The sequence below is a fragment of the Rhincodon typus genome, chromosome 24 (genome assembly GCF_021869965.1).
Source record: "Rhincodon typus isolate 14 chromosome 24, sRhiTyp1.1, whole genome shotgun sequence".
Taxonomy (NCBI): domain Eukaryota; kingdom Metazoa; phylum Chordata; class Chondrichthyes; order Orectolobiformes; family Rhincodontidae; genus Rhincodon; species Rhincodon typus.
Genome location: NC_063355.1, coordinates 2280849 through 2307763, shown reverse-complemented (window position 1 = coordinate 2307763; position 26915 = coordinate 2280849). Strand labels below are relative to the sequence as shown.

Below are 26915 nucleotides of genomic sequence, written 5' to 3'. Positions count from 1 at the left end.
TATGCATTTAAGGGAAACTTGATAAGCAAATCAGAAGAGAAACGGAGTTAGATATAGATGTCAAAAGATGGGAAGAGGCTTTGAAAATGCTAGAATGGACTGGCTGGGCTAAATGGCATATTTCTACACCATATGTCCTTAGTAAAGCTATGTAAAAACCCTTCCAACTTCAGTACAGATGAGCAGAAATTTTCTCCAGTTAAATATCAGGTAGAGATAAGCCCCCTTTCTCGGTCCTTGCTCCAAAACTCTGCTCCCTAGCTACAGACTGCAGCCTTCTTCCCTGGCAACACAGATTAAAACAATCTCTTTGCAGCCTTGGTGTCACATTGGATCCCAAGATAAGCTTCCAACTTCAGATTTGTGCCATCTTGAAGACAGCCAATTTCCTCTTCCTTCTCATCACTTGATTTTGTACATCTCAGTGCATCTGCTGCGGAAACTTTTATTCATCGGCTTTCAGTGAAACAAGATCTTGCTTTCAAAATTCTCAAGCTTAGTTTCAAATGCTGACATAACCTTGCCCTTTCTGATTGTGAAATCCCCTCCAATTCCAAACTTTTGAGACAGCTACAGTCCTCTAATTTTGATCTTTTACACATTCCAATCCATAATTTGATTGATCATTGGAGGCCACGCCTTTCATGGTCTATGTCTCCACTTTCCGAATTCCTGCCCTACACCTCTCCATTTCTCTTTTTCACCTTTTTCCTTTAAAACACTTAAAATCTACCATTTTGATAAAGCTTTTGGTGATTAGAGCTAATACCTCCTCTGCGGCTCAGCATCATACTTTGCTTCATATAACCCCTGCGATAAACCATGGACATTTCATTATGTTAAAGGTGCAACATAATTGGGACAAAGAAGATAGATTAATGCAGAGTGGTAGATGTTGTCTACATGCACTTTAGCAAGGCCTTCAACAAAGTTCCACATAGTAGACTTATTAGTAAGGTTAGATCACATGGGATTCAGGGTGAGCTTGCCAATTGAATACAAAATTGGCTGGATGGTAGGAGACAGAGAATCGTGGTAGAGGGGTGTTGTTCAGAATGGAGGCCTGTGACTAGCAGTGTGCCGTGAAGATTAGAGCTGGGTCCACTGTTGTTCGTCATTTATATAAATGATTTGAATGAGAAGACAGGAGGCATGGTTAGTAAGTTTGTTGGTAACACCAAAATTGGTGCTACAGTGGACAGTGAAGAAAGTTATCTAAGAGTATAACGGGATCTTGATTGACTGGGCCAGTGGGCCAATGGAGTTTAATGTAGGTAAACACGAAGTGTTGCATTTTGGTAAGACAAACCAAGCCAGGACTTACACAGTTAATGGTGGGGCCCTGGGGAATGTTGTTGAACAGAGACAGCTAGGAATGCAGGTACATAGTTCCTTGGAAGTGGCGTCATTGATAGGCAGGGTGGTGAAGAAGATATTTGGCATGCCTGCCTTCAGTCAGTGCACTGAATACAGGAGTTCGGGCATCATGTTAAAAGCTGCATGAGACACTACTAAATCCATATTTAGAGTACTGCATACAATTCCAGGCACCCTCCTATAGGAAGGATGTTATTAAACTGGAAAGGATGCAAAAGAGATTTACAAGTATGTTACTAGGACTGGAAGGTTTGAGTTTGCAAGGACAGCCTGGATAAGATGGGACTTTTTTCCAATGAGCATAGGAGGCTGATGAGCAACCTTATAGAGGTTTATAAGATCATGAAGCGCATAGACAAGGTGAATAGCCAAGATAATTTCCCAAGATAGGTGAGTCCAAAACTAGAGGGCATAGGTTTAAGGTGAGAGGGGAAAGATTTAGAAGGGACCGGAGGGGCAACTTTTTCACACAGAGGGTGGTGCATGTATGGAATGAGCTGCCAGAGGTGGTGGTAGAGGTGGGCATGATTACAACATTTAAAAGACATTTAGTCAGGTGCATGGACAGAAAGGGTTTAGAGGAATACAGGCCAAATGCAGGCAAACAGGACTAGGGAACCCGGCCAGCATGGACAAGTTGGGCCAAACGGTCTGTTTGTGCGCTATATGACTCTATGACTTTAAATCCAAAGTAGGTCCAGTCTGTGTTCATCCCCCAATCTCAGGTATCAGTCAAGTGAACCTGCTCAAAACTGTTGCTAACACATTTACGTCTTTTTTAAATAATAAAACAAAACTGTATACAGTATTCCAGATGTGGTCTTACATATGCACTGAAAACTGCAACAAAACATCACTAATTTAATATTCCACTCCCTTTGCAATAAATTACAACATTTCATTTGCCTTCCTAATCAATTGCTTTACCTACACACTAACTTTATGTGACTTGCATATCAGAACACCCAGATCCCCTATGCCCCAGAGCTCTGCAATCTCTCTTCAGTGTAAATACATGCTGTTTTTCTCTTCTTCCTACTAAAGTGGGCAAGTTCACATTTCGTACATTATGTTTCATAAGCCAAACACAACCCACTTACTTATCCTATCGATATCCTTTTATATATTCCTCATGTCCTCCTCACAACTTATTTCTCTATCTTTTCGTCACTGGCCTGTAGCTTCCTGCTTCTGTCACTCAACCCCCACCCCCTTTCTTGAGTAGAGGTATCACATTTACTGTTTACCAATCTAAAGGGACCTGTCCAGCATTATAGCAATTTTGGTAAGCTAATAACAATGCATCCACTATTTCAGCAGTCACTTCTTTAACATTCTTGGATGAAGCTTATCAGGAAATGAGGACTTGTCAGCTTTCAGTTCTAACTGTTGTCCTCAATAATCCTTCCTTGGCGAATGAAGTTATTTCAAATTTCACCCTCCCTTCATCTGCCATGCCTTATTTTTCATTATTGATACCTCAGACACACTCTCTGAAGAATCAACATTCATTTTATTTACTCCTTTCTTTGTTAAACACCTGTAGAAACCTTTACTATCTGTTTTTACATTTCTAGCCATCTTTCTTCATAAGCTACTTTCTCCTTCATAGAGTCATAGAGTTATACAGCATGGGAACAGACCCCTTAGTCCAATGAATCCACACCATGCTCCCAACTAAACTATTCCCACAGCCTGGGTTTAGCCTAAATCTTTCCAAACCGTTCCTATTCATGAACTTATCCAAATGTCTTTTAAACATTACAACTGTACCTGTATCTACTACTTAATTCCACACACTAACCACTCTCTGTGTAGAAAGGTTGACCCTCATGTTCTTTTTCAATCTTTCTGCTCTCACCTTAAGAATATGTCCCCTAGTTTTGCACTCCCCCACCTTAGGGAAAAGACCTTTGCTATTCATCTTATCCATGTTCCTCATTACTTTATAAATCTCTAGTAAAGTCACCCCCAACCTCCTATGCTCCGGTGAAAGAAGTCCCAGCCTATCCAGCCTCTCCTTATCGCTCAAGCCTTCCATTCCTGGCAACATCCTGGTAAATCTTTTCTGAACCCTCTCCAGTTTAATAATATCCTTACAGGGTGATCAGAACTGTACACAGTACTCCTGAAGAGGCCTCATCAATGACCTTCACAACCTCAACATGACATCCCAATTTTGATAGTTAAAGGTCGGAGCAATGAAGGCAAGCGTGCTAAATGCCTTCTTCACCACCCTGTCTACCTGTGACGCAAACTCCAAAGGATTATTATTAATCTTTTACTCTTTGTGGTTCTTTATATTCTGTCCAATCTCATGACTTGTCATTCATCATCGTGGTATTATACGCTTTTTCTTGTATTCTGATACCACCTTCAGCTTCCTTAGTTGGCCATAATGCATTTTTCCTGAGTCTTTTTCTTATTAGACTGTATATCTTCTAAGCATTCTGAGATATCTCCTTAAATGTCTGTCACTGCAACTCTACTGACCAATCCTATAACCTAATTTCTCAATTCATTTCACTCTGTCTTCATTATTGCCCTTAAGTTTAAAACACTAGTTTTAGATCCAACTTCCTCACCCTCAAAATATAATATTCAATTATATTATGACCACTGTTACCTAGAGGTGATTTCACTACAAGGTCATTAATTAAGTATTTCTGAAGATGGATCCCGACCCAAAATGTCAACTTTCCTGCTCCTCTGATACTGCCTGGCCTGTTGTGTTCCTCTGGCTCCACACTGTGTTATCTCATTAATTAAGTGTGTCTCTTTGCACATTGCCAGATGTAGTACAGACTGCTCTATAGTTGGCTCTAGACGATACTACTCCAAGGAACTGTCGCTAAAACATTCCATAAACGAATCATCCACGTTACATTTGACAATCTGATCCATTCAATTTGCATGTAGATTAAATCACCCATGACATCTCCAAACAGGTTGACCATTAACCTTCAAATCTTTTCTACATATATATATAAAATGGCAGGTGATAACAGGAGAGTTGCCTGGTCAGAAGGGAATGGGAAAAACTACAATACTTTGCAAAGGTTAATCATGCATCAATCCTATGGAACCCTATGGTTGCCAACGTCCTTTTAAGCATGGCACCTGAAGAAAGAGAGAGGGAAAGACAGAGAGAGAATAAGAATACTCTATGTAGACCTAGAAGTATTAGGAGAATGATGTCATACACTTGGTTAGGACTAATGCAGAGCATGGGTATAACAGGCAGGGTTGCATACTTAGCCTTGATGAATGGGGGAACAGGCTTGGAGTTAGACTGTATAAATCTCTTGATATTCATGGCAAGTGATATGAGGCTATCATAAAACCAAACAAGAATGAGGATGCACTGATAGGGGGAGGCGATGGCCTAGTGGTTTATCGCTGGACTGTTAACCCAGAGATCCAGATAACGTTCTGGGGACCCAGGTTTGAATCGCACCATGGCAGATGGCAAAATTTGAATTCAATAAAAATCTGGAATCAAGAGTCTAATGATGACCATGAATCTACTGTCAATTGTCGGAAAAACCCATCTGGTTCGCTAATGTCCTTTAGGGAAGGAAACTGCCATCCTTACCTGGTCTGGCCTACATGTGACTCCAGATCCACAGCAATATGGTGGACTCTGAACTGCCCTCTGGGGAATTAGGATTGGGCAATAAATGCTGCCTGGCTAGCGACGCCCTCATCCCGTGAATGAATGAATGAGGAACATTAGGATGTACTGACAGGATGACTTAATATCATTGTCCAGTTTTGACTCCCCTCACGTGGTAAATGAGGTTAAGGAAGATGAGGGCCACTAAAGTGTGTAATTCAAAGGTGCTTAGAAATCACAACAGACTCTGGAAGTTGGAATATTTTAATCTAGAAAATGGTAGCAGATTTCAAGGCTTGATTGAGGCTTTGAAGATAATGAAAGGATTAAATTCAGTCAATGTTGGCAGACTATATTATATAGCTGGATAGTGGGGATCAGGGGTGAATGTAAGGTACCCAAGCATACAAGTTCTTTGGAGGGTTTTGCGGTGTAGTGGTAATGTCCCTACATCTGGGCAAGTCTGAGTTCAACTGCCACCTATCCTGGAACTGTGCCTTAACACGTCCAAACAGGTTGCTATAAATAATCACAAGCTGGTCACGTATCAGAAGGTAGATAGCCATCAACTGATAGAATAAGTAATTGACTCGGAGTGAGTTAGAAATTCAAATAGGAGCTGGCCAAGTTCTGCAAAGCCAACACTGTTTCACATAAGAGTGAGTGCTTTTGACTATGCACCTACTATTCACTGTGGTATTTTTGAAATCCAATCACCTTCAGAGGTCAGAAAGGAACTTCCTTAATTTATTTCTTCTAAATCGGGCTTGGCTATTTTTTGGTAATTGCATAACTGGTTCATCAGGAATCATGGGTGAACATGTGTTGCACCTTGAACACAAGACAAATTTGATGGTATAGCTAACCTTATCTTCTTTCATATCTGCAAGTTCAAATGTTTAGAAAAATCTGCTAGACAGCAGGATCAGACTTTGACACACCTAGCGGAGAATTCAAATACAACAGTGATACCTCATTAGCCAGGCACTCTTTTTTGTATTTTATTATCCAAATATCGTGCATTAACACTACACAAAGCTAATCACAGTCAGGAATCTATGAACATACCTTCCAGGTTTAGGTCTGAGAGCAATGTATGAACACAAGTTTAGAACTGGACTTGTAATGTACAACGCTGTGTACACAAACACAGCTATAGCAAGTTATGGGTGTGAATGTGTTAATTTATCAAAAGACTTTGAAAGCTCCAAGACTACCCTCTAGGAAAAGGATTCTATCCATTCCGATACAGTCTGTTCTAAATGTGATTCCAATCCCATGCCAATTCCTTCAGGACCACCATCAACTTCACAGAAGAATGGGGGACGGGCAAGAAACGTGGACTTCAATAAATAAAACCCTCTCTCATTGAATCCTAACAAGGAATGAAGTGCTCAGCTATCCAGTAACTGAAACTGAAGCACAGAAAAGTATGATTCTCAAATTTGATCTTCAATCTAATTTCGTTTTCTCAGGGATGAAATCGAATAAGCAAGGGAAAGTGTGTACGTACAGAAACAGTAGAGACGACATTGAGAACTGGAGGTGTCTTTTCAGCAAGACCCTCATTTTTACATGCTAACTTACTTTAGAAACCCAGATGAGCTACAGTAGGTCACCACAAAGAGGGGGCTTTAAAAAAAGGTTGGCTATAACGTCTGGGTATGAAAGGGCCAGCAGAGTGGAGAAAGAAGGAAAGGCTGAGAGTGATAAGAAGTTCCAGTAGAAAGTAAGGAATTCCAGTTTCCAGAGTTTCAAGAAAGGACAAGTTAGAAGATAAGGCTTTGGTACAACGGGGTGAGAATACAGGAATGAGAAATGGTATGTAGGACAAGGTTTATTTAAGGGAAAAATCCTGGGAAAATAAATATAACAGACAGAAGTTTTGGAACAGAAGAGATAGAAAAAGTCACAGTTGAAAGTGAGGCAATGGTCTCATGATGTTATCGCTGGACCGTTAATCCAGGGACCCAGGTAATATTCTAGGGACCTGGGTTCAAATCCACCACGGCAGATGGTGGAATTTGAATTCAATAAAAATCTCGAATGACCATTAAACCACTGTCGATTGTTGGGGAAAACCCATCTGGTTCATTAATGACCTTTAGGGAAGGAAACTGCCATCCTTACTTGGTCTGGACTACATGTGACCCACAGCAATGTAGATGACTCTTAATTGCTCTCTGGATAATTAAGGATGGGCAATAAATGCTGGCCTAGACAGCAACACCCTCATCCCATGAAAGAATACAAAAAATTTTAAAGAAATAATTTGCCTTTTAAATTTGTGGCACTTAGTAATCCCATTACTTCAATGAGCCACTATTGTTATGTCACTATAGTGGATGAATTAGACTCCCTGTTCACAATCAGCAACTTCTCTCACTGCACTAAATTCTGAGTTACCTTTGTCGTCTGTGTAATCTAATTGCTTCAAAAGCAACCAAATCCTCAAAATTGTTGATGACCGTGAATCTTATATTTAATTCCTTCGTGCTGGTATTTGTTCCATTTAGCTATCACAATTGCTCTTCAACTGTCCAATTCATTTCTCATCTTGTCAGTTTGGTGTCACTTTCAAACCCTCCCCTATAAGACAGGAGTTCTTAAACTGGTCTGATATCCTGGTACCCTGCTGAGAGAGTGTTGCACAGGCAGAGGTAACCAGATAAACTATTTGGTGGATGTTAAATGATTCTGTGGCACCATATGATCAGGAGAAAGGAATTCTTGCTGGCTGACATTATTAAATTAGGTTGGCTGACAATCCAACTCGCTTGTCTTTGCAGCATTTTGGTGCTCAACACATGGTTGATATTTTCACCTTGACAACAGGTTCAGCCGGAGTAACACAAGGACAAATTTTGTAGAAGTTATGACTTCATAAGCTTCAAATTTCACCATATGTGAAATGGTGTGACTGCACCAATCAGGTGACTGAATCCAATAATCCTACTCTAAGGACTTGGAACACAGAAGCAGGAGTGGGCCATTCAGCCCCTTGATCATGGGATCTACTGCAGCACCATTTCCCACATTATTCTCATATTCTTTGATGTCATTGATATCTGTAAATCTATGGATTAATGTCTTGGAACAATTCAATGATTCAGCCCTCTAGGCGAAAGAATTCATTCAAAAGATGTGGGTTTCACAGGCTTAGCCAACATTTATTATCTGTCTCGGGTTGTCATAAGGGTAGTGGTGATTAACTGCCTTCTTGAGCTGCTGCAGTCTATTTGGTCCACAATCCATTAGGGAGGACATTCCAGCGTTTTGACCCAGTGACACTGAAGGAAGGGGAATATATTTCTACTTCAGGATGATGAGTGGCTTGGAGGGGAACTTGCAGGTGACAAAGCTCCAATGCATCCGCTGCTCTAGACCTTCTAGATAGTTATGGTCATGGGTTTGAAAGGTATTGTGTAAATCCTGTAGTACACCTACTTTGTTCAGTTAAACAGATACAGTATTTGCACATAATCTTTCTGAATGACAGGCATTTGCTGGCTTGTTTTTTGCAGCAATGCTCTGATCAATCAGAGTCAACTGCTTGTTTTAAAATCTAAGCAAAACCTGGAAATAACTGTCAGTCATCATGAACTGCTGCATTCTCCATGGCAACCCCACTATTAACCAAAGTCTACTTACCAACCAATCAGCACTCTCCTCTCAAACAGTATTAATAGCTTCCCTTTACATTGGTATTTCTTATGAACTGTCCTGAGTGCAACACAAAAGCTTTGACAAAATATGTCCTTTTCCAGCAATACTATAACATTTTCTGTCATTATCCTTTTTCCCATTATAAGCTCTGCTTTCCTTGCCTGTAACAGATACACATTTGCCTTTGCCAGTCTTGTCTTTTGCACAGACCTACAGAACATTTTACAGTTTGTTGTTATGCTTCTGGCTTGTTTACATTCACATCTTAATCTTCCTTTCTTTTGATGAATTCTAAATGTTCATTTTTTCTGGCAACTTTCTAAGCCTCTTGCTTTGATCTAATAAAATCTTTAGCTACTTTTGTTAACCACAGTTGACTCACTTTTCCTGTTGAGATATTGCGCCTCAAAGAAATGTATTTTTTTTTGTGAACCATGCATTAACTCATTAAATATTAACCAGTACCTGTCTACAGTCACACCTTTTAATATGCTTCCCAACTCAGGACAGATAACCTGTCCCTCTCACCTTCATAGATTATTTGGTTTGATTTAAGTCCTAGCTACAGATTGAACTACATAGTTTCAAACTTAATAGAAAATTCTGTCATATTATTGTCATTCTTCTATATAGTTTGTTTTACAATTAGATTATTAGTTAGCCCTTTTTCGTTGCATAATGCTAGATCTAAAATAGCTTATTTTCTTGTTTGTTTGACAACATACAACTCTAGAAAACCATCTTTACATATTACAGGAATTCTCTCTCTGCAGCAGTGTTATTTGTTAGGTTTACCTAGTCTATATGCAGATTTATGTCACCCATGTTTACTATATTTCACTTGTTACAAGCACCTCTAATTTCCTGATCTATACAGTGAAATACATCCTCACTTTTTGGTGGCCTGTAAAGCACTCCTAACAATGTTTTATGTCCCCTGCTGTTTCTTCCACCCAAACGGACTACATCTTGCCCTTCTCATTTAAGATTCTCTGTCACTAGTGTGCTAATCCCATTCCTGGTTATCAGAACTACCCCTTACTTCCTTTCCACTTTTGCCTTTCCTTCCTAAATATTGAGTATCCTTGGATAATTTGCTCAGTTTACGCTTTGAGATGGTTCACAGGAGGCTGACTGGCTCAGGACACCAGTCATATTTTACTCTGAAGCTGGGGTTAAACAGAAACAGGAGACAACTAATCAGCCCTGATCCCTATCTTCAGACATCCAATTAGTTCATGATTGATCTGTGCCTCAGTTTATTTTAGATATCACTTCACCATATTTCTTGATATCCTTACTTTACAAAAATCTATTGACTATCAACCTTGAAAACTCCAAATGTATCCTAACATTCATAGTGTCACACATTTCCACCAATCTTGTGTGCAGAAAAGCACTTCTGACCTCGTTTGTGTTTGGTTTAGCTCTAATGTAAAGATTGCGTTCCTTTGTTTTTGAATTCCTTAACAGTGGGATTTTTTTGCTTGTTTATTCATTCATGGGATGTGGCATCAATGACTAGACAAGCATTTATTGCCCATTTCTAATTGCCCAGAGAACAGTTAAGAGACACCCACATTGCTGTGCATCTTAAGTCACATGTAGTCCTCACCAATAAGGACAGCTGATCTCCTTCACATTAGTGGACAAGGCATTTTTTCCTGACAATTGACAATGATTTCATAGTCGTCAATAGGTTCGTAATTCCAAATTTTTATTGGATTCAAATTCCACTATCTGCCATGGTGGGATACGAATCCTGGTCACAGAACATTACCAGAGTCCCTGGATTAGTAGTTCAGTGATAATACACTAGGTAACGCCACCTGGCCATCACCTACCTAACAGTTCGTTGGTGACTATCTAAATGATTTCTTCTATCATTACAGACAACTCAGATTATGAAATCAAGGGGACACAAGTTATGAATACAGAACTTGTTTTCATAGCTTTTTAAGTTATTCCTTGAGATACGGGTGTCATTGGCTGGGCCAGAAATTGTTGCCTATATCTAAATGCCCAAGAGAAAGTGATGGTGGGGTACCTATTTGAATCGCTGCAGTTTATGTAGTGTAGATACTCCCAAAAAGCTTTCTGGGATGGAATTCCAAGATTTTGATCCAGCAATAGAGAAGGAAAGGCGATATATTTTCTAATAAAGTCAGGATAGTTTGTAGTTCAGAGGGAAACTTGCACATATAGTGATATTCCCAATGCTTACCGCCATTAATTAACACCCCAAGCCCTAATGGATCAATCCTGCATCTCAAAATTGAACATATATGTCGATGTGGTCAGTCCAAGGCTTTATACGAGCGAAGGACAACTTTCATCACCTTTGTATTCCAGGCTTTATGGGTTTAAAAAAGTGTCTGGATGTTGAACTCACCAGACTAAAACTACTTCAAAAGATCTATTTTCCAAACAGGATTTTCACAACTACAAGGTTCAAACATTATCATTTCCATCAATCTAGCAATTCAAAAGAATCAAATGTCAAGGAACAAGTAGTTTTTGTCAGACAAAAGCTTTAATTCTAAGTTATGCAAGCAGTATCCAAGATTGACCATGCAGTAATTCATTACAATATCTCAATGTATATCTAGAAGGCCAAGCTAAACAAATGGTGGAATTGTAGAACTAACCATGTTGCAGAAGTGCACCTTGTTTCAAGGCTTTTGATGACTAATCCAAGGGAAATCCACCCAAAAGAAGGAATGGCCCAAAGACTAAAACCATTGCTGAAATTTAATGGGGTTTTGAACACCCTGGATATTGATCCGCTCCCCCTTTTTTTGCACATTCATATCTGAAGCATTTGTCGCAAGACTTAAAATAACATGGTTTGTCATGAGCACATTTAATAGATAAATTACTTCCTAATTAAATAGAGCTAACCCCACAGTTTCAGATTGCTCTGCTGTGACTCAAACTCCAAGTGTGAGTCACTCTGCTGATTTACTTGTCCCTTCTGTGAAGGAAATCCTCAAGGAAAAGCAATTAGGCCTAGGCTTATTGTTAATGCAGGCCTTTACATCCAATTACTTAACCCAGCAGAGTCAGGTCTCCAACAGCGCGAGCGGTTAGTGTGACTGAAAGAGTGAGCAGCTCCCTGAAATAGGATTGCTGTGCATGTAACTGGCTGCTGCATGGGTAATGAGCAGCATGTCAAAGCACTAAGTCCAACATGACCAACTTGACTTCAAACTGTACAAACCCATTTAACGTAAGACTGCATCCCTTCAGTCTGTGCTGGAATCGGTGTTGTTGAGATGCTCATATGGGCTCTCACATAAAAGCAATAACACGGTGTGCAGCTGGAGGAACACAGCAGGCCAGGCAGCATCAGAGGAGCAGGAATGCTAACGTTTCGGGTCAGACTCTTCTTTCTGAAGAAGGGTCCCAACCCGAAACGTCAGCTTTCCTGCTCCTCTGATGCTGCCTGGCCTGCTGCGTTCCTCCAGCTCCACACTGTGTTATCTCTGACTCCAGCATCGGCAATTCTTACTATCTCCACATAAAAGCAATGTTGTTTTATAGCTGCTTCACTCTTCACTCCACCATGACAAAGCTTGAAAATCCATCCAAAGGCTTAAACACAAACACTTGTGGAACCTTCACTATGCACCCTTACAACAATCTGATAGGATTCTAAAAAGCTTTGTCTCTCTGTATGCCTTCCCACACCAGTTCCTATCTAACATAAAGCAAACTAATAGCGTCAGGAAGACTAAACTTAGAAAATGTTATGTCGGTTGTACTACCTGCATTTCCAAACCTGAGACATATTAGTAAAATCAACAAAGCCCAACCTTGAGTGGGATAAAGGCCCCTTGACTAATGCACACATTGTAAGTAGAAGTTAAGATATGCTACCATGAGGTTAACATGCTAGAAAGCCTAAGTGTGCTCAATAACTTAATCAAGTTTTACCTCGCTCATCAGACCAAGCTACAAAATGGAACATTATTGAAAACAGGATGTCCTTCTAGTTGTCCTCTCATATGGTAAAGGTTCGAGAGGTAGAAATGAATTCAGTTACAGAACGCTTTAGACATTGTTACATGGAACTGCACTCCCTTGCAACAGGATGTATTAAATGCAGAACGTGCTGAGAAGTACTTATCTTTCAAGTTGATTGTGTATTAACTGCATATCTCTTTGTAGATAATACAACTGTCAACCTACATTCAGAGTTTCTCTTGCCAAATTAAACCTAAACAAGCAAAGATTCATCTGCTGGCAGTTTACCAGGCCAACAATATCACAATGTGAAAAAAAAACACAGTTCCATCAGTGAAATGGATATCAGACCCCACACAAAAAGTTTTTATTAAGCACAAAAGTACACATGCCTGAACTAAAGTTTGTTAATGTACAATATGTGCTATTTAGCCTTTCAAGAGATTACGGGAACGAATAGAGTTCTGGGACTGACAGCTTAAGTTCCAGCAATCAGGCAGCAGCAATGTACAAAATAATTTGCCCAAATTCTGTTCAACCACACAGGTCACACCAATGAAGTGGCTCAACAAAGCCCTCCCTCCCAGGAAAGCAGCAGGGGGTGTGAAATGCATACGTATTTAGTTGACTGACAAGCTATACATTAACAGAGACATCATGGGAACCATGCAGAGCTTCTTACAAGGGAATGGGACAAAAGGCTGTTTAAAATCCATCCATAAGCTGAAAGCACAAACATAATTGAAACAAATTGCAAAACAAAAACACAAGATTATGAGGACAGTTCTATAAGTTGACTCCCTGATGCAACTTGTGACAACTATAATCAGTTATCATATTCAGGCAGATTCTTATCTCCCGTTATTCTGAATTAATTTGGTTTCAAAAGCCAAAGCACATTTTGGTTAGAGTGATACATAATCATAGTCAACATTTTCACATCTAAACAGGTTAGATTTCAAAAACCTCAAGTCAATCTCTCACAGAAATCCAAAGGGCCAAGTCCAAAGGTTCCACAATGTGACAAGGCCATGTTAGGAAGCTGCTTGTGGTATAATCCTAATTTGTTTAAGGATTCACTTCTTTATTTTAATTTCATAAAGTTTTCTTCTCTTCCCTTCTATGTAATTAAAATTCAAACCTGTCGGGCGTTTTGACTAGGAAGTAAGAGGTATCAATAAAATATTGTAAATGGACATGATGTGGTGCACAGTTTCTACACAGGATGCTCCTGGAATTATGCCCAACCCAATAACTCCATGTAAGAACAAAGCCCTTTCATAGAATAGAATAGCAACTTTTGTAAAAATACCCATGACAATAAGAAATACAGTGAAAAGTTTTACAAGTTTTATAAAAAATAACAGCTCCAATGTTCTGCCCTTTTCTCCCAATCACACTTACTCTTGCTAGAATATCAGCAGGTATTTCTCCAAGAAAGCACCTGTATTTGTCTGTGGCTGTTCAACAATGAGGTGATATTTTATTTGATTCTGGGAAATAGTAAGGAGTAGAAACACTGGCCCAGTCCTCCAGCTTTTATCCAAGCCCAATAAAGCTACATACAGTAGCCTCCACCCTCACCCTGTTAGTGCAGTATGACAAAGAATAGAATCTGCGGTAATCTGGTCTGTGCAAAACAATACAAAGGCCTTTTACTTCAGCACCAGTTCACAGGGTTGTACCATGTATATAAAATAATGCAAGAAACAGCACAGTGATCTAGGTCATGTAAAAAGTCTTTAACTGTTCTCAAACTTCATTTACAAAGTAATGGAAGGTCAACAAACTTTGTCCCAGTTAAATTTTATTTTTTTCCTTGGAACATTAGGAACACGAACAGTTTTCTTTATTTTCAACCTCTTAAGAGAGTGTCTACTCCTCTATTTAATCCCTACTGGATAATGTCATCAGATAATTCAATTATGAAGAGAATATCTTTCTTCGCATATTATCGCCTTCACCTTACTCCCCATATATTCCAGCTAGAGCTCACTGGTAGTGATCATGAACAGGGTTGCTGGCAATGTTCCCTCCTCTCTACCCCAACAATTCTCAACGCCCAGCTGCAGCCACAACAGACTTTGGAGCCAAACACAATGATCTTACACATTACCCAGTAGGTTGTCAAAATAACAATCACTGTAAAATGAATGGAGATGGACTGAAATTTGCTTTGCACCTTGATCTTACACAGCAAGCAGCACCTACTTTGGGACTCAACTGTATGGGATTTCTGTGCAGTTCAGTAACTCACTGATTTTAGAAAATCCAAACCTGGAACATTTAATACATTACCCATAAGTCAACCTAGAGAGCTGCCCATTTTACAGTTAAATACCTGTGCTATTTGCTGTCCTCCCAGAGGAACGGAGCTTTGAGGCGTGGACGATGCAACAGAGGCAGGTGGGAACCGTGGTCGTACAGCACGGGTCATAGAAGACATCATCTTTGAGGACAGAGGGACAACAGACAAGTAATCGCAAAACAAGAATGCAGTGCTGCAGGAATGAAAGGAAGCACACACGTCCCCACATGGGCCAAAACTGGGCAGCTTGCAGCCACCTTCTGTCATACTGAATGTGTTGTATTATGGATGGAGAAAAGCACAGTCAGCATGAACAGACCTGAAATCCAATCAGCAAAATAAACAGGGTTTATTTCTGTTCTCACTGGAATTAATTCAATTGTGTTTAAAATAGGAAAATCTAACCCATTTCAGTAATGTTACTTTACTGGGAGGCGGCTTAAACCAGGTATTATGGGTTTATTGAATTCCAGTCCGTTTATTAAATTTCTATGGCAGTGTTGTCCAATAATGTTGCCGACTAGCACAAATGTGGTTACAATGACACAGGGTTAGCCACATGCATCAATGTGTGTAGAAAATATCTTAAACAAACTCACGCCAAACATCTAAATGTAATTGATGCTTTACCAAACCAACATCTACCACCTAACCAAAAAAGTGAAGCACTCAACAAACAAAAAACATATTGCTATTCATTCATGATACAAATCTACCAATCAACACACAAGGTTAAAGTTCTCCATTGTGTGAGTTTTGAGATCCATTGCCCAAACACTTAGTCTATAACTGACTTAACTGATATAACTATGTCTATTTAATGATCAGGCATGCAATTGCTTAGTAGAAAACATACTGGACGACACTGATCTACAGCATGCTATTAACTGTTGTACTGACTGCCTTCACCCCTTTCTCGGGGCTACTGATGATATCTGAAGTTCAATTCCACTAGCACTGGCCAGAATTTGATTCCTCAGCTCATTGGGCTATTCTGTGCCTATTTCATCTTGGCGTGAGGATGTTGGGTGTCATGATGTCACCGCAGGTTATCAATCTGATGTTTACGGACTGAACACTACTATGGTCTTTTTCAGATGCAGGTCACTTGTGTCTCAAAGAGATTCTGCTCTGATACGGAACCAAACCACCAAACAGTGTAAGCTTTAGCATCATTGGTTAAGCTACAGGGCAAAAATCAAGTCAATGGAATAGGGTAGAGTGTGCATTAGGATCAAAATGCAAAAAGAATATCCCATATATCTTGAAGTTTTGGGGGTTTTTTGTGCAAATGTTTTTCTGACCAGCTTTTGATTGTTGCCACTTTACGAAACGCATTTACGGTCTTGACACTCTGAAGGTGGAAACAATCGAGATAATAATGAATCACAGAAGTTGAAATGTCAATTCTTTCTACCCTAAATCTTTTGAGTTTTATAGGACGTGTGTACTTTCAAAAATAAAGTTTAAATTCAGCAATATTTAAACAAAAGAGGCAGCTTGAGCAGAGACTGAGGTGATTTCATTAGTTCACAAAAACACAAAAGCAGCCAGCAAAGGGCAATGAGGTGATTAAAACAGGAAGCATCACGACATGCACTCATTGATAGGCAAAACCTTCAAGATGCCCCCTCTGCAACATCGCCAGCTGGTGAATCTACAACCAAAGCCATAACAATCCCGAACCTTTTCACCGAGCTGAGCAGCATCAGTATTACCGTCCACTGGCCACAGCAGCTTGCCTCAAGTGCAGGCGGTCTTGCGTTCCAACCTATCTGCTGCTGTTTTACTCCTTTCCAGTTGGATAGTTTCTTTCAGCACCCATCATATTATGCAAAACCAATATTGAGGAAATTACAGTTGTTATGGCTGCTCCTCACCCATCCTAGGATACTCACCAACGGCAGCTTGGAACACTCTCAGAAATCTTCCATATAAGAATACAATTTACAGGAGTTAAGACTGAGTGTGTACCTGGGTTCTGTATATTGTTCTTTTCCAAATCTCACTGACAAAAGAAACTACTGTCATATTTTGCAAAGTCCACTCTATTAGTTGCATTCAATGCTGTTCCTTTGTAATACAAAATATCCATCGTTCCACAGCCATTCTCAACCCACTGTCCCTTACACATATATATTCTCTGCATGGTCATCCTTGGACTGAGGACAGCTACAGAATGATGGGGTAACCCCTTAAAGGCCCATTCACCACAATGAGGGTGAACTGCACCAGATCTTCCCTCTTCTTGCCTACAATTGATACTCACAGGAAACACATGAAATAGGTTACAAAATTCTCCAGTTTGCAGTGGTCAGCAACAGCCCTGCATTTATGAAAAAGAGAGAGAATAACCATTTAGCATGAGGTACAATTGTACCCCAGCCCAGAGCAAGTCCAAGTTCTATTGTCTTATAGCTCAGAGCCCAGTTACCCCTGTTTCATTCTCGGGGGGCTGAAGGCTATCACCAGAGAGTCAGTGCTCTGCCTGGTTCTAATGTTACATGGGATGGGGAGGAAAGAGGGTAAAGGATGAGCGACAGACAAACATTATAATGAAACATTAAGTCGCTATGTGGGAGGTATACAGTGGCATGGGAAATAGGATCAAGAATAGATCATTCAGCCCCTCAAGCCTACTCCACCATTTAGCGAGGTCATGGATGATCCTCTATCTCAATGTTATTTCCTGCACTATTTTCATATCATAGAATCCCTAGTGTGGAAACAGGTCCTTCGGCCCAACAAGTCCATACCGAACCTCAGTGCATCCCACCCAGACCCGTCCCCCTATAACCCACCTAATCTACACATCCCTGAACACTACGGGCAATTTAGCATGGCCAATCCACCTAACCTGCACATCTTTGGACTGTGGGAGGAAACCCATGCAGACACAGGGAGAATGTGCAAACTCCACACAGACAGACACCCGGGGCTGGAATCGAACCTGGGTCCCTGGTGCTGTGAGGCAGCAGTGCTAACCACTGTGCCACCGTGCCGCATATCCTTTGATATGTTTAATATCTAGAAACCTTTTGATCTCTATCCTGACATACTCAACAATCGAGCCTCCATTGGTGCAAAGAATTTCAAAGATGCCCACTCAGTGAGGAAACTCCTCCTCATCTCGGTCTTAATTGGCCTACCCCTTAATCTGAGACTGTGGGTCTGGTTCAATACACATCATGTCTCTCTCTTCCAACCCCTTCCCAAAAAGACAGGGGCATTTACCCTGTTGATCCTTCTAAGGGCTCTATGTTTCAATCTCACTGTTCTAAACCCTAGAGAATACAGGGTGCAGCGCCCTCACTGTCTCCTCAGAGGGCAATCCTGACATCTCAGGAATAAATAATACTCCAGGTGATGCCTCAGCAAAGTTCTTTAAAATTCTACCTATAGGGATGGTATAAAATTATTACAGTGGCAGACAGAGAGGCTGGAAGATATAATAGACAGCAGGGGTGAGAAACTTTATGAGAGGTACGTGGAGAATGATACAGACATACAAGACAGAGCAAATAGAAAACAGCAAACAGAGACTGAGATGACAATTTATGTGTGCAACAGAGAAGGAGGCAGAAATGATTAGTTAAAATAAAGACAGCCAGGGAAGATAGGAGTTAGAGAACAGAAAGAGCATGAGAGTCCATTACAGGCTGAAAGAATTCTATCAGTGGGCTTTAAAAGTACATTAGAACAAACAGTTGCTCCAGAATTTCTTAGCTGTTAATTCTTCCAGTATCGAAGCTTTGGTTAGCTGAGTATTAGGTGGCTGGGGGGCAGGAAGAAGATCAATGGGAGTAGATGTCAATCAACGAAAGCAAAAGGAATCAGAACAGAACCTGAGATTGAAAGTGCTGAAGCTATATGAACCTGGATCTGTCAGTATTGTCCTGTTCAACACCACTCAAGAGGAACATATATAACATTAATACACAGACTAAAAGAGTTAGATTGGCTTTTTCCACTTTTTGCATTAGTAACATGGCCAGAAATAAATAGATGGAGACAGGTGGAGCTGGGGCAAGGGTAGGAGAGATGCTGATAGGTGGAAGCAGGTAGGAGGTATTGCAATTGGTCAGTGGGAAGGGTGGAGGAAATAGGTGAGTAGGAAGATGGACAGGTTAGGTCAGGTCAGGGAGGTGAGGAGAAGGGGGAGGGGGAGGGGGAGGGCTGGACATGGGATAAGGCTGGGGGTGGAGGGATTTTGAAGCTAGTGAAGTCAATGTTGAGGCCATTGGGCTGTAAGTTACCAAGGCGAATTATCAGGTGTTGTTCCTCCAGTTTACACTTGGCCTCACTCTGACAGTGGAGGAGACCAAGGCTGGACATGTTGTCAGGGGAGTGGGAGGGTGAATTAAAATGGATGGTAATCGGTAGGTTGGATTGGTTGATGCATGTAGAGCACAGATGCTCTGCGAACCGGTCCCTGAGTCTGCATTTGGTCTCCCCAGTATAGAGGAGACCACATCTTGTAAGATCCAGATCTTTTCACCTCTCGTTGTTAGTCACCAGATCACATCAGAATTTCAAATAGAGTCGCTTTCACAACCTATATCATTGGCAGTAATATGAGTTCTTAATACTGGTCGATTCCAACTTCTTAAAACGAAATCCCAGGTAGGCTATGGGTAGATGGAGCTCAATGTTGCAAAGCTGAAAGCTTCTTTGGATCCAAGAAAGATGCATCAGAACAGTTTTTAAAATGGTGGGGTCTTTGGAACTATGCTCTACAAAGTTCTGACTAGATCATATTTGGAGTACTGCATTCATTTTGAACACTTTATTGCATGAAGGAGATAGCAATTTTGGAAGGAATGCAGCACAAATGCACAAGAATAGTTCTGGAGCTAAAAGGCATAAGTTACAAGGATAAGCTGCATAGATTAGCTTTGGATTATCCTAAACGTGGAAAATTAAAGGGGTGATTTAATCAAATATTTGATGTTCTTAAAGGATTTTGTAGAATGAACAGGTAATAACCTAAGATAACAAGGTGTAGAGCTGGATGAACACAGCAGGCCAAGCAGCATCAGAGCATCAGGAAAGCTGACGTTTCAGGTCTAGACCCTTCATCAGAAAATTTAGGTAATAACCTAAAATGTGGAGCTAGGCTATTCACTAGTGATGGCTGAGAACACTTCTCAATGGAAATTTTGAATAGTCTATCCCAAAAAAGGCAGCCGTGGTCGGAGTCATCTGCAAATTTCAAAACTGACCTAGCTTTTCATTGGAGCAGAGCAGGGTTTCCCAAAATGGGTTGTAGCCTCCAGTGGATTTCATTACAGCAATGGCTGCCATGGAGTTCCAACAATGATTGGAGCTGCGAGGATCCTTTAAATCTTGCAGTTTTTTTTTTAAATAGTAGGTGCAACCGAACCACCTGATCTGGTCAGCCTGAATCCTGTTCTAAAAAACAGAATGGGAAGGTAGAAAATCTTTTGCTTAAAATCCTTAAGGATTAAACAGCTTTCCTCCGCTCTGTCCATCCCTTAGGTCTCTCAACACCCTCCCCTACCGCTCCCATCAGTCGTCACCCTTAGGCATCTCCACTTCACTCCCCTATTTCCCCAGATCCTACGGGTTTGGTGTCTTGAGAACTAAAATGGGAACAAATTATTAAAAGGTCTGGGAAGCACTAAGCATCAACGGTTACAGCAATAAGTTACAAGTGGCAAATGGAGATAAGATACAGATCAGCATTGATCTACTGAATAGCGGAATAATTGAGGGTCTTTTTTAATCATAGGAACAGGCCATCGGTCCACCACGTCAATGCTCACTATGATACCATTCTAAACTAAACCTATCTATCTGCACATGATCCGTATCCCTCTGTTCTGTGCCTGTAGATGTGTCTGTCTTAGTGTTGCCCAAATGTTGCTATCATTCTGCTTCTACCAACTTCCCTGGCAACGACCTGTGTAAAAAATACTTGCCTCTCACATCTCCTTTAAACTTTCTCCCTATCACCTTAAACATATGCCCCCTAGTAATTGACATTTCTATTAATAATTGACATTTAATCTATAGGCTAATTATAACCTATAATTGACATTTTTAGCCCAAGTAAAAGACACCAACTATCGACTCTATTCATGCTTCTCAATTTTATATACTTCTATCACGACACCGCCTCAGCCTCCAATGCTCAATCAATAACAATCTAAGTTTGTCCAACCTCTCCTCATAGTTAATACAGTCCAATCCAAAACATCCTGGTTAACTTCTTTTGTACTCTTTCCATAGCTCCACATCCTTCCTTTCGTGTGCCGACCAGAACTGCACATATGTGGCCCAACATGACTTACTAATTTCTCTACTCAGTGTCCAATGTAAGCAAGCATGCCATATGCTTTCTATACTACCTTATCTACTTGTGTTGCCATTTCAGGGCACGATGGACTTGTACCCCAAGAACCCTATATCACTGCTCCCAAGAATCTTGCCGTTTACTGTATAATTTCCTCTTGCCCTTCTTAAACAAAGGAATAACATTGGCCATTCTCCCATCTTCACATGGCACCTCATGTGGCTAGACAGGATACAAAGATCTCTTGTCAAGGCCACAGCAAGCTCTTCCCTTGCGTCCCTCAGTGACCTGAGATAGATCCCATCAGGGACTTATCTATCTAAAATGTTTTTCAGGACACCCAACACCATCCCCTCCTCCTTAATAAAGATGTGACCCAGAATATCAACATACCCCTCCCTAATCTTACCATCACTCACGTCCTTCTCTTTAGTGAATACTCATGCAAAGTACTCATTAAGGACCTCACCCACTTTCTCTGGCTGCACATATAAATTCTCTCCTTTGTCCTTGGGTCGACTATCTCCATAGCTGCCCTCTTGCTCCTAATATACATATAAAATGCCTTAGAATTCTCTTTACTCCTACTTGCCAAGGACATTTGATGGCCCCTTTTGGCCCTCCTAATTCCTTGTTTAAGTTCATTCCTGCTCCCTTTATATTCCTCAAGAGCCTTGTCTGATCTCAGTTTCTTAAACCTTATAATATGCTTCCTTTTTCTTTTCAACTAAACTTTCAATACCTCCTGTCATCCAGGGACCCTGAATCTTGCTGTTATCTTTCATCCTCAGGGGAAAATGCTGGTCCTGACCTTTGATCTTTAAAAGATTCCCGCATGTCAGATGTGGATTTACCCTTAAACAGGCATCCCCAATCTAATTTCTCCAGTTCCTGCCTAATACTGTGCAATTATCCTTGCCCCAATTTAGCACTTTCACCCAAGGACCAATCTTATTCTCATCCATAATTTCTTAAAACTTACAGAATTATGAACACAGCTCCCTAAACATTCCCCCACTGAAACTTCAACCACCTGGCCAGGATCATTCCTCAATACAAGGTCTAGTACGGCCTTTTCCCTACTTGGACTATCCATATACTGTTTCAAGACACATCTAACAAATTCTGGCCCACTTGAGTTCCTGGCACTAAGGGAGTCACAGTAAATATTGGGGAAGTTAAATCACCCACTACAATGACCCTGTTATTCAATATCTTTCCATGATCTGCCGACATATCTATTCCTCTATCTCCCATTTGCTATTGGCAGGCCTATAGTATAACCCCACCATAGTGATTACACCTTTCTTCTTCCCAAGTTCCACCCCATGTGGCCTCACTGGATGTATCCTCCAGATGTCCTCTCTCAGTACAGCTGTGACATTTTCCTTAATCAGTAATGCAACTCGCCCATCCCTTTTTGATTCCTCTCCATCATGACTGAAACATCTAAATTCTGGAATGTTGAGCTGCTAGTCCTGCCCTTCTCTCAACTAAGTTGCTGTACTGATTACAACATCATAGTTCCACATACTAATTCAGGCTTTAAGCTCATCTGCCTTACCTGTTACACTCCTTGCTTAAAAATAAATATACTTCAGACCGCCAGTCCTTCTGCTCTTCCTCTGAGACTTACTTGACTTAACCTCAACCTTCTCTTCAATCACTCCAGAACCTACTGCTCTGGTTCCCAAACCCACCACACACTACACCCCAAAACACCCACACACACACAAAATGGCACTAACAAAACTATCTGCCCTTCTTGATCCAGATATCTGAAGCCCTCCCTCTTACACCAGCTCTTTAGCCACACATTCAACTGAATTATCTTCCTATTTCTAGCCTCACTAGCACATGGCATAGGGAGCAATCCTGCAATTACACTCCTAGAGGTCCTGCATTTCAACTTTCTACCTAACTCGTTAAATTCCCTTTTCAGGTCCTAATCTATCTTCCTGCCTATGTCGTTAGTACCGATGAAGACTGCAACTTCTGGCTGCACACACTCTCCTTTCAGAATGTCCTGTGCCAGCTCGGAGACAACCTTGACCCTGGCACCAGGGAGGCAACACACCATCCTGGAGTCTCACTCACATCCACAAAAACGCCTGTGCCCCAACGATACAGTCCCCTATTACTACTGCTCACTCACACTTTGACTCTCTCTTTGCTGTACAACAGAGCCAATCGTTGTGTCACCGATCTGGCTGATGCTGTTGCTTTCCTCTAACAGACAATACCACCTCCCCCCACAACCATATCAACAGCATCTAAAACAGTATACTTGTTGGAGATGGGAATACCACAGGGGACTGCGGGACTGCCTGCCTGCCCTTCCTAGCGATCACCCGTCTATCTGGCTTAAACTTTGGTGTGACCACATCCCTGATTCCCCTATCTATAAAACTTTATATCTCCTGTATGCTCCTCAGTGAGTCCAACTGCTGCTCCAACTGATCTACGCAGTCTGAGAGAAGCTGCAGGTGAACACACTTACTGCAGACATAGTTGTCAGGGACATTTGACTTCTCCCTGAACTCCCACATATCACAGGAAGAGCATACCACTCATTAAATGCTATCGTTACACCTCTAGTAACTATTGGAATAAAGAAAAGACCTTAGCTTGTCTTAAGGCTGCTCACCCTCCTCAACAACTGACCTACTCTTGCTCTTCTAAATAGCAAAAGGACCCCCTTTCCAGAAACATGCAGAAATGAGAAAAAAAAATCCCCCTTCAGTGGTTTTAGTTAAAACAAACATTTAAAAATTGGATATTTGCAGATTGCAGAGCAAAAACTTTTAAGTGCTGGAAACATTGCCACTATTGGCTATATAACACTACGTCTCAGCAAGTCAGCTGCTAAGCACTGGGAATCACTGAACATTTTTCCAAGTTAAAAGTCTTGCCTGTTGGCAATTTCTGATGGATACATGAATGCACAGGGCATGAGTCTGCGAGTTAGATCTTCCCACATGAAAGAGGCAATGTGACATCGTCGGCATTTTCCCTGATCCTAGAACTGAAGTTGTGAGGGAAAAGAAGAGCTATGCAGAAATCCACATTGCCAAGCAAATCAACAGCCCAACCAGCACTACAATCCTTGCATCTTCAAAGTGATGCAGGAGTTCAGCACCTTTCCTGTCTTGGCATGGGCCATAAGGATAATCTGTCCTTCAGAACCTCCATCCATCAAGGATGGCACTAACTGCCTGAATGGAGACTGTAGAGCTGATAAATCTTTGGGACAAGTTGCAATGAATGTAGGTTCCTTACAAATAAGTATGAGACACTTGGATGAATCCTGGCTGACTGGCACTGTAGTATATAAAAGATAGGTGGGGTGTCATATTATTTGATTCATAGTCACTGTGGTCTGTAGAAGGAACCCTTCACCTTCCTCAAAAAAAAAAGAACAAATGGTTGCTTGCCAAAATATCCAGCTGCCTTGGGAGCCTCTGCAGAGGTACTTAGACTTATTCTTGCTTCAGAGGTGCAGAATCAAAGCTTTATGAGATGGACCTGCCTAAGCCCATAAGAGCCTCGACATCTGATGGCCTGAAGATCAAGTGTCTGAATGAATGCCTCTTCTTGCTTGCAGGTCTGTGGTAGTACTGACCTTGATCAAACTGTTTCTGCAGCAAATAAGCTCACTCCAGATGTTGCTGACATCTGTATTTGTGACAGCCACCCTGATCACTTGTAATCAGCTGATGACTGCCCAGCAGAAAAACCTGAAGGCTGGGCTAACTTGGCACAAACACTGACTCACCAGAGGCCACAGAACTTGTTGCCTCAGAGGCTGTAATATAACGTAGGGAAACTGCAGTGTCATGAGATTCACAAGTACACAAGATAGTAAAAGCAACAATTCCAGTGGATAACATTCCTAGTTTCAGAAAGTGCTATTGGACGTAATAATTAAGTTATATAGAACCTGAGCAAGGTCAGTTCTGCATCCACATTATAGGGAAAATACTGTGGTGGAAAACAGGGTACTATGTAGATACACTGGAAATCTGCCTGATATGAGGAATCTCAAGTAGAAAGATGCTTTCAAAACTACAGTTGTCTTCACTAGAACAGAACAGACAACAGGGAGTTTTGATCAAGATATTTAACATTCTGAAGACACAAGGCAGAATAGATAGAAACATGCCACTTCCTGAAGTCAAGAACAAGGGTCAAAGATGCATAATTAAATGAATAACCAGGAGACAATAGAGCAATTAGAATTTCTTTTGGCACAGAGTTGTGACACTAGCAGAGTTAGTAACTGAATCAGAGACCTCATCAATATTTAGGACTAAGTTAGTTAATCAGTGAAGGTGGGGGGGCGGGAGTGAGGGATATGTGAATAAGCGGTCACATGGGACAACAATTCAGGTAGAGGATAAACATCAATGGCGTCTGGCTGTTCCGAAGGGTATGTTTCTGCGTTACGACCTCTGTGTAATTCTACACTTGCAATCCAGGGTGTCAGGCAGGCTATACACACCAGGTGGGCTTCTAGAGGGCTAGCAATCAACTGCAAAGGTGCAAACAGCAACATTTCCCACACTTCTTTGTGTAGGTAATGCTACAGCTGGTTATTCCAAGATCTCTGCCTCTGACATTCATTTTACGAATCAGTAAATTGACCTCGGAATCTATCATAAGGCCACATCTTCCCTGCCCGTAGCCCATTTCATGACCAGTTCGAGATTGAGCAAGAATTTGGAATCAGAAACTCAACCAGAAACAATTAATAAGTTAAGACCTCAGAAAATGATTTCAAGGTAAATAGTAATGTGTTTGCGCCAAAATTGGTTTATCCAGACTGTGAAACAAGTGCTGTCTATGCAAAATGTCTCCTGTCGTTCCATATACAACTGAAGCTGGATAAAAATACATAAAAGTACAATTTTTCTTTTAGTAGCTGCAAAGAATAATTACAACTTGAGGAGGAAATGAATTAGGTTTAGGATCAATTTATTATTGTATTATTTAGAAGCAGCTTGCTTTACGATGCGTGCAATTAACAACCCAGACAAGGACCCTGCAAAGAGATAAGGAATCCACCAGAAATAATACAACATGCTAATCAACTCATGCAGTGAAGGCCGGCTGGCACTCACTCTCATCACTTTCCTTACCTGCCCTCCTGCTCCCATTTGTGCTTGAGCCTGGGCCTGAGCTTGGGCTTGAGCCTGGGCCTGAGCTTGTGCCTGAGCTTGGGCCTGTGCTTGGGCCTGTGCTTGGGCTTGAGCCTGGGCCTGTGCTTGGGCTTGAGCCTGGGCCTGTGCTTGGGCTTGAGCCTGGGCCTGTGCCTGAGCTTGGGCTTGAGCCTGTGCCTGAGCTTGGGCTTGAGCCTGGGCCTGAGATGTCTGACCCTGGGGAAACTGTGAACGGACCTGAAATAAAAGAATAAGATTTTAAACAATCATATTTATTCTGAATTGTATACATTTTCTACTACTTCAGAAAATGAGTTAGATGGTCAGCCCAATACTAATGTCCAGAAAGGCTTTCCTCACCAGGAAACCAAACAGACAGAAGAGTGGGTACATGGATTTACAGTAAATATCAACAAAGACTGAGGCAAGACGAGAATAATTTATTTTTATACAGTAAGTTACGATCTGAAATGCACAGCTTGAAACAGTGTTGGAAGCAAATTTATT

General features: G+C 41.1%; 1 protein-coding gene across 1 annotated transcript in view; it reads right to left on the bottom strand.

Moving 5' to 3' along the window:
- med15 (mediator complex subunit 15) overlaps positions 1-26915 on the bottom strand; it is a 97308-nt gene that overhangs the window by 56049 nt on the left and 14344 nt on the right. Inside the window, exons 4-5 of the mRNA XM_048611684.1 lie at positions 26388-26645; positions 14967-15074 (exon numbers count right to left, since the gene is read on the bottom strand). Coding sequence (XP_048467641.1) covers positions 14967-15074; positions 26388-26645 — 366 coding nt within the window. The remainder of the gene's footprint in view (positions 1-14966; positions 15075-26387; positions 26646-26915) is intronic.